The following is a 15,000-nucleotide window of genomic DNA, read 5'->3' on the forward strand; positions in this document are numbered from 1 at the left end:
TGATTTTCTGATCTTTGTTCTGTGTCATAATGAAGTGGACAGAGAAGTCAACCCCTTGTCTCTCTCTCTCCTCCCTGTAGAGATCCGAGCCCAGCTGGTAGAGCAGCTGAAGTGTCTGGACCAGCAGTGTGAGCTGAGGGTGCAGCTGCTGCAGGACCTGCAGGACTTCTTCAGGAAGAAGGCTGAGATCGAGGTGGACTACAGCCGCAACCTGGAGAAGCTGGCTGAGAGGTTCCTCACCAAGACACGCAGCACCAAGGACCATCTGCTCAAGTATGGGACACCACACACAACACACGCACGCATGCATGCACACACACACACGCACGCCTGACGCACGCACGCAAGCAATCACGCATGCAAGCACTCACTCACTCACTCACTCATTCACTCACTCACTCACTCACTCACTCACTCACTCACTCACTCACTCACTCACTCACTCACTCACTCACTCACTCACTCACTCACACTCACCGGACGGACACACACACACACACTGCTGCATGTAATACACACACTGCAACATGCAATATGCGATAGCATCGATGAATAATGCGATAACGATAGCACTTGTGATAATTAAACAAATGCTTAGATAAACAGTGTTCATTTCTTTCTGCTTTGAGTTCACTACCAACACAGAACCCCAGACAGTAAGTAGCCTGTGTATAGTAATACCCCATTAGCCAAGATCCCAGCTGGCTAACACCTAATCGGAGAGCTACATTTTCACATCCATGTGCTTTACCAACCCCAGTAGGGTTTCATCTGATCGGCCAAATATATTGACATGCAGAGCGTGAGTTTATGGCACAAGGAATATACTATCATGTATTGCAGTTCAAACAGTCTTTGCGATACGGTGATATTAAGATTTGAGATAACGATGCATTTTCTATATACTGTGCAGTGTGCAGCCCCAACACATGCTCACACACACACACACACACACACACACACACACACACACACACACACACACACACAAAGAACCTCTACCACACCGCAGGTTGTTATGATGATGTTTGTGTGTATTTTTGTACTCGTAGTGCCTAACGCAGCTAATATCCTTTCCGTTTTTGAAGATTTCAAGTAAGATTAAAAAAAAGACTTCATTTAGCCCTCTTGATGGTGTCAAGTGCGTTCAAGATTAGTGACTTCCTTCCTGAGAAAAGAGAAGTAGAGACAGCCCAAAACCCCAAATGGAACAGAGAGATGGCCTAGAGGGAGGCCACATTAGTGCTCTCCAGCCTGTAAAAGCCTGACTTGCATCACTCAGTGATTCCCACATGATCTAATAAAACATCAACTGATTTATAGCTTGAACATTTCATTGGGATGCTCATTTCTGTTATTGGCCGAGTTAACATGGTGATTTGTGTGTGTGTGTGTGTGTGTGTGTGTGTGTGTGTGTGTGTGTGTGTGTGTGTGTGTGTGTGTGTGTGTGTGTGTGTGTGACCTAGCCCAAACAGGGATTATATCTCTCTGTCTTTCCCTGTCTGTCTTTCTCGTTATCTCTTTTTTAAACAATCTCTAAATATGTCTCATACTCCTCCATTGATTCATACCATGCATGCAAACACACCGAAGCTTTATCTGCGGGATGTCTCCCTCCCTCGTATCATTTATCTGGGTTTTTTTCCGCTACACCTCACAAGCACACAAATTCAATGCAGCTATCCGCAGGTGAATGGAGGCAGAGGGGTGCGTTCCATTTAGCTGACCATACATCCTTGCATCTTATTCGCTCCTTCATCTTTAAGCCTGTGTATTGGAAAGATTTTAGCCAGAAGATCTTGCTGCCACGGAGGATGTTTAATTGCCTTGAATTGAATGGGGGACTGAGGAGAAAGGTGTATTAAAACAGGCTGGCGACACCCTCTCAATGGTTTTAGTGATTGATCACTGCTACTGCTCTGACGGGAGACTTTAGCTCCTTGTGATCATTACTGCAGTATCATCAAAGCATCATAGCTGCAATACTGTGGCACAGAAACACACAGGGACACAGTAGCGTGCGTGTGTCATGGATTTAAGTAAGCTTAGATTAAAAGCATTTATAAGCCCCAAAAGCATAATTAATGACATATATTTTTTTTAAATTCTTTGTCATCTCTAAATAAACATGATTGTATGTTCGTCGACCAATCAACCAAATCAGAAATCATTCATTGGTCAGCAGCCAACCATCTCATGTCTGGGGTATCAATGTGTCATTTTGGAATGGTTGACAAAGCTTAGCAATTGGTTTAGATTCTTGTTTCTTCAAAGAATAGAAAACTAACTTTTCTCTTCCATTTCCTTCTTTGATATCTATCGTTCCATGTTACCTCAGCTGTATCATAGGGGGGTTTTGCAAGTTATTGCTACAGAGGAAAACGCTCGAACTTTGCGATTGACTGCACCTTCCAAAATGACACTAGCTGTTGAGAAGGACTGGACTTCTCCCTCCTGTGCTTGTGTTCTTTCCATCTCTGACTTCATGTTAACTACCCAAGCATTCTTCTTCTTTTATTTTTTTATTTTATCATCACACACTCTATCCAGAACCATTCAGTTCTGTGCTGGGGGCAAAGCAACATCTATGCCCTCTCACCCGCACGCTGGCACAGACTAAAGGGGATCGATAGGCCCTCTAAACGAAACCCAATTCCAACCAACAGAGGACATAACCCCAACGAACACACACACACACACACACACACGCACACACACACACACACACAGACACACACACCCTCCAGCTCAGATCAATACTGAGACAGTTGCAGAGTGTGTGTATTTCCCCACGTTGCATATTGGGGGAGGGAAGGAGAGCAGAGGAGAAGGGAGGGCAAAGGACAGAGAACAACATATGTAGTTGAGCCGGTCAGCTACCGCGGCTGCTGCAGCCCGTCTGTTCACATCAAACTCTTATCGAGATGTCATGAGGCAATAAAACAATACATTTCATTTACTGACGAGTGAGAGATCTTTTCCTTTTTTGATTTCTCCTTCTGCTCTTGTCCCAACTCACTTGTTTCTCTCTGTCCAACATCTGTGTATTTCTCAGTCTACTTGCATCTGCTGCTGCTCAGTCCGAGTGCCACGCTGGAATTTCAGCAATTTTCCGGTTATGTGTGTGTATTTTTATGTGTGTCTTAATGTAGGTGTGTGTATATGTGTTTGTCAGTGGCCGTTCAGCCAGGGTGTGTGTGTGTGTGTGTGTGTGTGTGTGTGTGTGTGTGTGTGTGTGTGTGTGTGTGTGTGTGTGTGTGTGTGTGTGTGTGTGTGTGTGTGTGTGTGTGTGTGTGTGTGTGTGTGTGTGTGTGTGTGTGTGTGTGTGTGTGTGTGTGTGTGTGTGTGTGTGTGTGTGTGTGTGTGTGTGTGTGGATCCCGTGGAGACCCCTGGTATTTCTGCTATTTGGCAGTCTGTACAGCAGTGGTTAGGGGGGTTTACATGGTTTAACTGTTTTGTGTGTGTGTGTATAGGCCCTGATTGGTCACATGAAGAGGCCTTTGCAAGTTGCAGCACCGTATCAAAGCCTATCCTTATGCTAAATATTAGGTTAATAAGCTGCAGCCCCTTACATTACCCATGGCTACAGTGACATATTCATTCAAAGTGGATTTTGGGCTCTGGGTACAAAGATCACATGGGCCACACGTGGACTGGAAATTGCTGTTTTCCATCTGTTGTGTCTGTGTTGATTAAAATCTGCTCTGTACATTTTTTCCACTCTTCCTTTATATTTACATTGTTAGTCCTGGGAATTATTAATGAAGCATTTCTAGCATAGTTGTTGTCCCCAACTGTAGTTGTAATGTCCCCAGAGTCAGCTAAGAAATGCTAGAAATACAGATTATTACCAAGTGTGTGACTATTTCACTTGAGCATGGCAAGATAGTGAGCAACCCTTTTACTTAAAAACAAAGAATCTCAAATATCCAATTGAATGATCTATATGATAAACCGATCCCAATAGCATGAAACATTTAATGAAAAAACGGCTGTTTCCATTTTCATTTTGACTAGAATCCTGATTCAGTAAGACCCCAAATTGATAAATACAAACTGAATTTGAATTGAGCTCGATTAAGTCTCATTGATGGTTTATTATAACTGACAATTTTCTTCTTATACATTTTAGATTTTGTTTTTGCAGCTAGACCTGTTTCTTCGTCCCTGAATCAAATTGGCAAAAGTCTTGTTCAAATCAAGTAGGCGTGTCTGCAGCCTGTCGCCTTAACAGAGCAGCTGGACCACATACTTTTTAGTCAGACCTTATTAACTGTTCAGTGTGCGTCTGTTGCACCAAACGACCAGACATATTGCCCTGGCTAAATGCTATGCGTTTTGATCCTGAATGTAAATGACCATTTAGCATTTCCCCCCTCTGTACGTGAGTCACCTGCTCCGAGGAATGCGTGAACCACGTGCCCTCGAGAAGGCTAGTGACATTTCAGTTTTTTTGCCTTGTGATAGCTGAGGGGTCAGAGAGGTTTAACCCAGTCCTGCAGTGCCATTTCCATGGTGATCACACAGGCTGAGAGGGCGACATGTCACATGGACGCAGACAGGCCTGTTGCTGTTGGCCTGTGCAAATACAGGAACTATGGCACTGTTTTTGTTGCAGAAAAAAAAAATGTTGTGCAACTGGTGAAGACAGACACACAGGAAAGGAAACCGATAGCACAGAGAAGTTGGAAGCGTACACACGTTGATCTGCATGACCATTGCTCAACGCATAGATGAGTTAGTTGGAAGATAGGACCTGTGGTATATTTTTAGTATTTGGGGCTTTGCAATATGTGTGGAGGTTGAAATGATTACTGTTATGACCTACAGTTAGTATGTCATCTGGGCATCTGACCAGTGGCAGCCAGTACCAGCATATCACATCACCATCTATGACTCATCTCATCAGACCCTGCTCTCCCACAACAGAACACACACACACACACACACACGCACACACACACACACACACACACACACACACACACACACCTCCCTGAGGACAACACCCCCCACTCTATCCCCCCTGGTCAAAGACTTTCTCTGTCTGTCTGACCTTGTGTATGGTTGGGTCACTGCTCTACTTTTCCTGACCGCCATCTCCCCATCTGTGTGTGTGTGTGTGTGTGTGTGTGATGTAAATGCCTTGCAGCTCATCTCTATCTAGTAAACGCTGCTCTTATCAACACAAAGACCTTCTTTCATCCACTTACACTCACTCATAATCCATTTTAACCACTAAATCATCCGTGGATCAAGCATAACCCATTCTGTATTCACACACACACACACACACACACACACACACACACACACACACACACACACACACACACACACACACACATATTGTGTGCTCCCACTCTGAGAGGGGTTGTGTTGTTGTGTAAGCGGGGCATTGATGGCCGTGCATCTGTTTAATGGCTTAATGGGCACTTGAAGCAAAGACAATGAGACAGTATTGAGCTATTAGACTGTTAGTGGAATCATTCCAGTCTTAAAATCTCTCTCCTTCTCTCCTTCTCTCTCTCCCTTTTCTCTTATTTATTTCTGCGACAGCTGTGCTTGTGGAGGAGTCGTACCTCTTCCTGCTGGGTTTTGTTCCCTGGCTGAATCCCCTGTTTGGGCTGGCTCACACACTGTGTGTGTGTGTGTGTGTGTGTGTGTGTGTGTGTGTGTGTGTGTGTGTGTGTGTGTGTGTGTGTGTGTGTGTGTGTGTGTGTGTGTGTGTGTGTGTGTGTGTGTGTGTGTGTGTGTGTGTGTGTGTGTGTGTGTGTGTGTGTGTGTGTGTGTGTGTGTGTGTGTGTGTGTGTGTGTGTGTGTGTGTGTGTGTGTGTGTGTGTGTGTGTTTGATGAATAAATCTGTCTGGGCATTAATCCCTTCCTGAATGTTACAAATGTCTTGTCTAATCTTTCTGAGAGAGTGTCTTTTTCTTATTTTATTATATATTTTAATGCAGCTGCAATAGACAATACAAAAGTCACAATAAAAAGCTATCTGCGGGAAGAACAAGAAAAATAAATGCCCCATCATTTAACTCAAACAAAAAGAGTCTATAAGATCCTTGAATAGCTTTCTAAGAGTGTCTGTTTTCTGTGTGCGTATAGGAAGGAGCAGAGCATCCTATCCCCAGTCAACTGCTGGAACCTGCTGCTGCTGCAGGTGAAGAGGGAGAGCCGTGACCACGCCACCCTGTCTGACCTCTACCTCAACAACATCATCCCTCGCTTTGCTCAGATCAGTGAGGACTCAGGACGCCTCTTCAAGAAGGTAGCACTTACTCACACACACACTCAGACATACATGCACCAAGACACACACGCATGCACGCACACTCACATACACACACGCACTAAGACACATACGCACTCACACACACAATCACACACACACTAGGCAAGTTTGCCTGTTCCGTGCTGCAGGAAGACCCCCCCCCCCCCCCTTCCCCACTCCCCCACACCCCCGCTGGCCCGTGGTCACACTGCTCCCAAAGGCCGCGGCCCGGGCACGATTGCTCCATCATACATACGTCATCACGCCGTAATACGATACATACGTCATCACCAAGCGTACTCGCTGCTGGAATTAGTAGAACAACAATGGAGAACAACAGTAGTCGCGGATTGCCCCAAACACCTCCGAATTTGTGTGGGTCTTATCCAGCTGCGACTGAATACTGTCGCCGGTCCAAATTTCTAGCAAACTCTCCACTTCGCAATTGCACCGGAACCCACTCGTGAACCTCTTGCCGCCATTGTTTACAATTATTGTGGGAAAGAAGGGTCGCGCATGGACTACGTCAGCCAGCTCAGGTTGCGTTTCCGTGCGTGTGCGCGTGCCATCTCATTAGCATCTGTACTTTGGCCACGGCACACCTCTCCCAAGTGTGCCGTGGCCTAGGGGCTGTTCCGTGCTGGAATACGGATGGCGTGGTCACACTAGCCAAACGTTCTAGACTTTAGTATGCAAATGAGCTCGGGCACGGAACAGTGGCCCTAGTGTGAGTGAGCCCTAAGACATACACACGCACTCACACACAGTCACTCACGGAAACGGCAAAGACTCTTGGAGGCATTTCTTTTTTCAAATGTGCACTTTACAGTTTCAAGTGAGGGGGATTTGCTTACATTGCAGAGCCTGTAATTAGTTTACAAAAAAAAAATTCACTAACATGTATTTCTTAGTATTGAATTATTCTATCATCATAAAGCAACACTAAATTATTTTAAGGCACTTCAAAGCTAAGACTATGCAATTTTCAAATGTCTAATCTTGATTTTTGTATGCCCCTCTAAAGCACTTTGAATGTCCTTGTGTCTGAATTGTGCTATATAAATAAACTTGCCTTGCCTTGCATTGCCTATATTTTTTGTAAACAAAACTGTGGGCCCTGCTGCTCTAAACAACGACAGTGAATCAGTTACTTTTAAAGTAGCTTTCTAACTTCAAACAGTGTTCCGGGGATCCAATTTTCCTGTGTTTATTCAGTTATGAGAATATACCTTAGAAAATGTTCACTTCTCTGACACACCCAAAGTTACATAGTGCACCTTGAAGGGAGATGTTCTGTATGTGTTTGTAAATACAGTGTAATGATATGAATCACTGCTCTGGACACAGGATCAATCCTCAAGAAAAAAAATGTTGGCGACTGATTCCAATTCAAATTGTAGAATAGATGCTTTTTGAGCCAGTGAGATTATAACCTTTTTTCTTTCAGTTAAAATAACTTATTTTGTTTTAATTGTTTTGAGCAACTGTTAAAGGGCACCCACTAAAGTGACAGCAGTGCTATATGATGAATCCATGTCATATGTTTTGCCCCGTCCATCCTCCTCTGCAGCATCTGTTTCCTGTCTGGGCTGATTTATAGACTGACTGCAGGTCAGCTTGAACGTCAGGCCAGGAGAGAGAGAGAGGTTCATGAAGAGGCCTCGTTCTCTCTTCTCCTCTGATCTCTTGCCTTTTGCTAGTGTGTGGTAAGAGGCTAGAGCCACAGTGTGAGAAAGGACAACCTTGTGACATTGAGGAGGAAGTTACAACACAACTGAGATTTCCCCTGCATGCTTTTAGCGTTGATTTTTGTCCGATCGTTACCCTTATCAAAGGCCGAGGGGGGGGCTACGGTCGGGATTTAATAATAAAACTGGGTTTAGGCTATAGAACCTTAAGGGGTTAAGTTTAAGTTAAGGATAGGTTTGTGAGATAGGAATGTAATCGCAGGACAGCCCTCACAAGTATAGTAAGATAAGCGCGTGTGTGTGTGTGGAAGGCAAAAGTGAAGCAGCCTGTGTCTGGAATGCTATGGCAGAGGCTGCAGATTTCCAGCACGATAAGTTGCGTCTTTGAACTACATTAACAGTCGTGATGGCAGGCCATGAGAACACACACACACACACACACACACACACACACACACACACACTTACACTCACAAACCTGTGCTTTCATTTCTCTGCCTGTCTTGATATGTCAGTACAAGAAAAAAAACATCATACATTTTCTAGCCATTCTTCACCCTCTTAAGTCAATTGTGAGCATTGATGCACTGCTGCTTGTTCTTTGGCACAAGGGTTGCTTCCGTCACGTCTGGGTCGTACAGAGGCTGCTGCGCGCACACACACACACACACACACACACACACACACACACACACACACACACACACACACACACACACACACACACACAGAATGCTCTGATGGCTAATTAACTGGATAATTAGTTCATTTATAACATTTCCAGTCAGTGGCGCGAATACCAGAAGCGCCAGAGGCCATAACACACACAGTAGTACACACACACATACACAGAGCTCATGGAGATGAACTCCATGGCCCATATTAGAGCAGTCAACACATCCATCTCAGCCAGTGTGGAAAAAAAGTGCAGAATGATTCTGTTTTCCACACTGTAATATCTTCCCTACGTTCCAAATCACATACTTTTTTCTTTGTACTATACTATTTACTAAAGCATGCTGGTTGCATACTGCAAATTGCAATTGGATCATATAAGGGCATCTGCGTATTTGTTTAAGCATACTGCATTTGACATGCATGTATTTGGATATCCCAAGTCTTTTTCTCACATACTAAAATAGTAGCGAAGGATGGGTATTGGAATGCAGGGCTGGTCACTGAAAGACGGGACGTGATAATAAGTGGAGCTCAATTAGGCGCACAACCACAGAGGAAAGATGGGAAGTCCAAAGGTTGCGACCCCTTGTTGATAGATGGGAGGGATCAAGCCATGGCAGACTGCTTTATGATTGGCTGTAGTCTGACCGCTTGTCACCTAATACGAGCCCCCATACAAGACTTCAAAGAGCGAGGGCGGCACCAACCCAGTTAACCCCTGTTACTGTTCCTCTGTGTGCTCCCCTAAATCTCTTACCAGTGCCTTCCTCCCTGTAGCACTCTACCCCTCTGTTTCCTGACCTTTCTGCTCTTCTCCCCAAACCCATTAATAATTCTGATTTTTATGTTTCCTTTTTTCCCTGACCCCTCTCCTTGTAAACAGCATGTAAATTGCTTTTTCTCCCTCCCCCTTTTTTCACCTTTGAGTTCATGACATTGTTCACCTCATAACCATAAACGTTTCATTTTTTATTTTTACCAGGTCTCCTCTGAACCCTTGCTTCCCCCCCCCCTCTCTCTCTCTCTCTCTCTCTCTCTCTCTCTCTCTCTCTCTCTCTGTCTCTGTCTCTCTCTGTGCCCTCTTCCAGGGAGAAGACAGATGCTATGCATGCGCTGGTGAAAAAATCTGTTCTTGCTTTCATTCTGCATTCCTGAACCATTTTTTCCCCCCATCCAGTTGACTTTCTTTTTAGTATCTCCTCCCTTTATTCCCCCACCTACCCCCCCCCCCATGCCTGAGTGTCCCCTGCCTTCTCTTACCTGTCTGCTTTCAAGTTGAGTCAACTCTACTCCCCTTTGCATATTTGTGAATCACTGTGCACACATATGGTTCCTTTTATAGCTGCTATATGCCTCCCTCTGCGTTACTGTTAAAACCCTGAGTGAATGGTGTCCTTTTAGTGGCTGGGGAGAGTCCCAACATATTTATCCAACAGTATAAGTTGCTGTGTGTGTGTGTGTGTGTGTGTGTGTGTGTGTGTGTGTGTGTGTGTGTGTGTGTGTGTGTGTGTGTGTGTGTGTGTGTGTGTGTGTGTGTGTGTGTGTGTGTGTGTGTGTGTGTGTGTGTGTGTGTGTGTGTGTGTGTGTGTGTGTGTGTGTGTGTGTGTGTGTGTGTGTGTGTGTGTGTGTGTGTGTGTGTGTGTGTGTGTGTGTGTGTGTGTACTTGAAAAACAGTTTTTGTGAGAAACAATTTGAATTTTAGACCTTGAAGAGTAAGGACATTTTGCCCGGGTTCTCACTTCAGGTCTTTAAAGGAGCTTGAGCATTAAGACTAGGTTTTAAGGGTAGGAATTAAATGTAGATTAGGGTTGGGGTTAGGCAATTATTTATAAAGTTAGGGTAAGGGGCCAGAGAATGCATTATGTCAATGAAAGTCCTCACAAGTATAGCCGTACAAACGTGTGTATGTGTGTGTGGAGTGGACTGATCTGTGGGTCGCTGTGAATCGTCAGTCACTACGGGCTCACGGCGGTTATGTCTGGAGAATGGTAGTGCCTGTATTACTCCACGTCCTCCTTCTGTTGACATCTTTTTTTTTTTTTGTAATCTTTTGCAAGCTCTTCATCTCGCCCTCTGTCTTACCCTCTCTGTCTTGTGTTGTCTCACTGTTTTTTCCTTCCTGACAACTTGTAAAGATCACTATCACTATCTGTAGCTTCCTCCCCTAAAGTCCACATCCATCAAGTCCATTACTGCCTTGCCTTGGATCATTTATCTGGACTAAGACTGGACTCCTCCACTCCCATTCAGCCAGATAGTCTATTGATTGATGACGGGGGGCAGTTGGTTGACCACAACACACCGACAGTGGGTGTGGATGTCATCATGGGCGGACTGTACACTCTGATGGTTTGGACTCTTTGTCACATTAATCTTTTTTCTCTCTCTCCTTCTCTTCAGAGCAAAGAGGTTGGCGTACAGCTGCAAGAGGACCTAATGAAAGTCCTCATTGAGCTCTCCACGGTAAGAGCAAAAGCCTTGACAATGCAATAACAATGTGTGTGGACCAGTTAATTATGCATTGGTGAACTCTTGCACACTGTACAGATCATTGCAAATGCAGTGGCTGAGTAAGCAGGGTTATTATTGGATGCTGAGAACAACAATGAACTAAGACAAGATAGAATTTACTTTATCGTCCCAGGATGGGGAAATGTATCTTGGGATCCAGACCACTGCATCACAGATACACAGTTGTGACACAGTGCACCTACGCACATAGAACATAAATTGCATATAGATTATGCACTCTTGTACAAAAGTCCTACATTTCACATTTTCAGTTTATGACATCCTAGAAGGTAATAACATATTTCAAAGTAAGAAACACACAGTTATAATTAAACAAAGAAATGAATAATCAAATGCATCATAATAAATAATATTACTATTATGTGATGCTGAATTTATTGCCAGGAAAATTGTTATTTTTAGTTTTTACTATATTTGTGTATTTTTTACCGTGACATTTACGCAACATTTAATAACAATTGCTCCAGAGTTAGCGAGTAGCTCATTGCATGCATCTGTAGTCCCCGGGCAGATTTTGAATTTGTCCAGCACAACACACACTTGATTTATGGCCAGACTTGATTTATGGCCGAAAAACTTAAGACACTCCCATTAGTCTCGGCTGCACCTTGTCTTACGGGCTAATTAGCAAACGTTACCAGGCAGGCATTGAACACGGTAAAAATCTGAATATTGGCGTTGCCATTATGAGATAGTCGGCATACTTGTTGAAGTTTTTAGAATGAAAGAATGACGTTAAATATAAACTGTAAACTAAAGCACTGTTGTGTACGTTATTAGTTAATGGACAGTCTGATTTTGATCATTGATATTTCAGACATCATCACTGTCTGTTGTGTTGGTTGTCTCATGCTGTCAGGGGCATCACAGTTTATTGTTTCACATGTCCATGGTACCTCCAGAAGGACTGAATCGTGTGTGTGTGTGTGTGTGTGTGTGTGTGTGTGTGCGTGCGCAAATGTGTGTGGGCAAATGTGTGTGTGTGTGTGTGTGTGTGGGCAAACTTTCCTCCCACGGCACAGCTCTACGCAGCAAGCAACAGTAGGGCCTTAAGCTCAGCCAGGACCACAAAAACAGGCCATATGCCGTAATTATAGTAAGAAGTAGAAATAGATCTGGTTTGAGTGACGTGCACATGCTCACATGCATAGCCAGGGCAGTGTGTCGGTCTGCAGTGTTGTTGAAGGGTTAGAGCAGTTATTATGATGGCTGTAATGGCGGTGACTGGAATAAGGCTGATGCTGCGCACCCACACACACACACACACACACACACACATGTTGTTTCATGTGTTTTACTCTTTCCTCCACCACATGTATCTTTATTTGGGTTTTGATGCATAACATCAATACCTTAACAAGTATATTTTACCCAGTTTTACATAGTTATTAATGCTGAACAACAAGAGAAGATAACCCAATCTTTCTCTTAACCCAACCTGACGGCTGAGCTTATATGAGCAAAGAAACAACAACCTAGAATCAGTGAGATAAAAACTAAAAAACTAAAAAATAAAGGTTATCAGAATAGTAGTGTGTCGCAGTAATATCATAATAATGACTTTGTTTGAAAAGAAAGGAGGCAAAATATGTAAAGGGAAGGAATGAGTGTAGGTTTATGTGTTTGAACTCTTCAAGTAGCACCCACACCACCATTGTCCAAGGACAGTAGGGTTGCACAGTAGAGGAGGCAAGTGGTGCGACTCATTCACTGGAGGTCAATTCCTTGAAAACCTGTCAGTGTATTGTGCTGTCTGTGTGTTTATGAGCCTCAACACTCCACTCTCCTCATTAAGCTGACTGGCTGATTATCCCACTTAATATTCCAACGGCAAACAATAACGGAAGGAAGAGAGACACTTGAAAAGCACTCGCACACTTAACACTTTTAACAACTGCAAACCCCCCCCCCTCCCCCTCCCCTTCCCCCTCTTTCATTCCCAGGTGATGAAGACGTACCACATCTACAACACCGACAGCATCAACGCAGAGTCCAAGCTGAAGGACGCGGAGAAGCAGGAGGAGAAGCAGATGGGGCGCTCTGGTCGAGGACAGGATGACAGGCAGACCCCTCGCTCCCCTGACACTCTGGCCGCCATCAAGAGCGATGACAAGCCCGTCAGGCGCTCCAGTGTCAAGAAGATCGAGAAGATGAAGGAGAAGGTGAGAGCAGGGGGGAAAATGGAGGGCAAACGAGTATGATAATGGATTGGATTTATATAGCGCTTTTTTTTTTTGTCGACCTCAAAGTGCTTTACAGGGTTCCAGCTAGGTTCCATTCACTCACACACAGTCTTACCGGTGGTGGTACCAACGGCCCCTCCGACCACCACCTCAAAACATACAGCAGTCATACACATTCACACGAGGCAAGGTGTCAAGGGCCAAGGACACAACAACCATGACACAAGTGGCAGGGCGGGAATCGAACCACCGCTCTATCACCTGATCCACAGTCGCCCCAGTGTGGATTGAGTAAAGCCGTTTCTCTGCGCTCCACCTGTTGTATACTAGCGCTAGATTTACTGTGTGTGTGTGTGTGTGTGTGTGTGTGTGTGTGTGTGTGTGTGTGTGTGTGTGTGTGTGTGTGTGTGTGTGTGTGTGTGTGTGTGTGTGTGTGTGTGTGTGTGTGTGTGTGTGTGTGTGTGTGTGTGTGTGTGTGTGTGTGTGTGTGTGTGTGTGTGTGTGTGTGTGTGTGTGGCTTCATGAATTATTCACGAGTGCACGACTGGCTTATTGCTAACCTTGTACTGCGCCACAGCTGGGGCCCTGTCGCAGCAACATGGTTCTCCACTTCTTGTTATCCAGAATCAATACGGAAAGGTGTTTTAACTCTAACACCTATTATCCCTCTGCCTTCCTTCCTTCCCTCCCTCCCTCTCTCTCTACCTGTCATTACCCTTCTTCTTGCCTGATTGCGTTCCCTCTCTTCTCAACAATCTCTCTCTCTCTCTCCTTCTCCCTCTCTTTCTTCTCCCTCTCTCTTCTATCAGAGACAAGCCAAGTACACAGAGAACAGGCTGAAGGCCATCAAGGCCAGGAATGAGTACCTGCTGGCTCTGGAGGCCACCAACAGCTGTGTCTTCAAATATTACATCCACGACCTCTCCGACATCATTGACGTGAGTATAAACACGCTCTCTTGATTCCTTGCTAGCTAACATTTGTAGACATATTGCACAGTGTGTGTGTGTGTGTGTGTGTGTGTGTGTGTGTGTGTGTGTGTGTGTGTGTGTGTGTGTGTGTGTTTTCTTGTGATCTTGCCAGTGGTGGCCCCCTCGTCCAGTCTCCTCACATTAGCTTCAATCCTGCTAATGAAGGTGGTACACTGGTCACACTGCTCCGCTTGTTTTCTACTCGTATACTCTTTCGCCACGTAGAGTTAGAAGAAATAAGCATATATAATAGAGAAAGCAACCATGTCTAATAGACGAGCCAACCTATTTTAGATTTAGAAGGGATGTATCGTATGTTATCTGAGCTATTAATGTACTGTATGTTGACGGGAATTGCTGGAGTTTTCAAAATGACACAGATAAGCTTGCGGTCGTAGCAGGCCAATTAAAGGGATGTTTGTCCACTTGGTTTTCTTTTACCGACAGCGTTTTCATGACATGACATGCCATTACATTACTTATTTTCGTTTGTTGTGTGCACCAGTGCTGTGACCTAGGCTACCATGCCAGCCTGCACCGCGCCCTGAGGACTTACCTGTCTGCTGAGCAGAACGTGGAGACCTCTAAACACTCGGGCATGGAGACGCTGGAGATAGCTGCAGAAAGCCTGGAGCCCAACGGGGACAAACAGAGACTGATGGAGACATACAAC

General features: G+C 44.7%; 1 protein-coding gene across 4 annotated transcripts in view; it reads left to right on the forward strand.

Moving 5' to 3' along the window:
* srgap2 (SLIT-ROBO Rho GTPase activating protein 2) overlaps positions 1-15,000 on the forward strand; it is a 61,119-nt gene that overhangs the window by 31,046 nt on the left and 15,073 nt on the right. For all 4 annotated transcript variants that reach the window (XM_080025662.1, XM_080025664.1, XM_080025663.1 and 1 more), the window contains exons 2-7: positions 81-273; positions 6,110-6,272; positions 11,042-11,104; positions 13,117-13,335; positions 14,166-14,294; positions 14,833-15,000. The exon at positions 14,833-15,000 is cut by the window's right edge and continues 54 nt beyond it. In XM_080025662.1, the coding sequence (XP_079881788.1) occupies positions 81-273; positions 6,110-6,272; positions 11,042-11,104; positions 13,117-13,335; positions 14,166-14,294; positions 14,833-15,000 (935 nt within the window). The remainder of the gene's footprint in view (positions 1-80; positions 274-6,109; positions 6,273-11,041; positions 11,105-13,116; positions 13,336-14,165; positions 14,295-14,832) is intronic.

Source organism: Ammodytes marinus, assembly GCF_949987685.1.
Source record: "Ammodytes marinus genome assembly, chromosome: 4".
Classification (NCBI taxonomy): domain Eukaryota; kingdom Metazoa; phylum Chordata; class Actinopteri; order Uranoscopiformes; family Ammodytidae; genus Ammodytes; species Ammodytes marinus.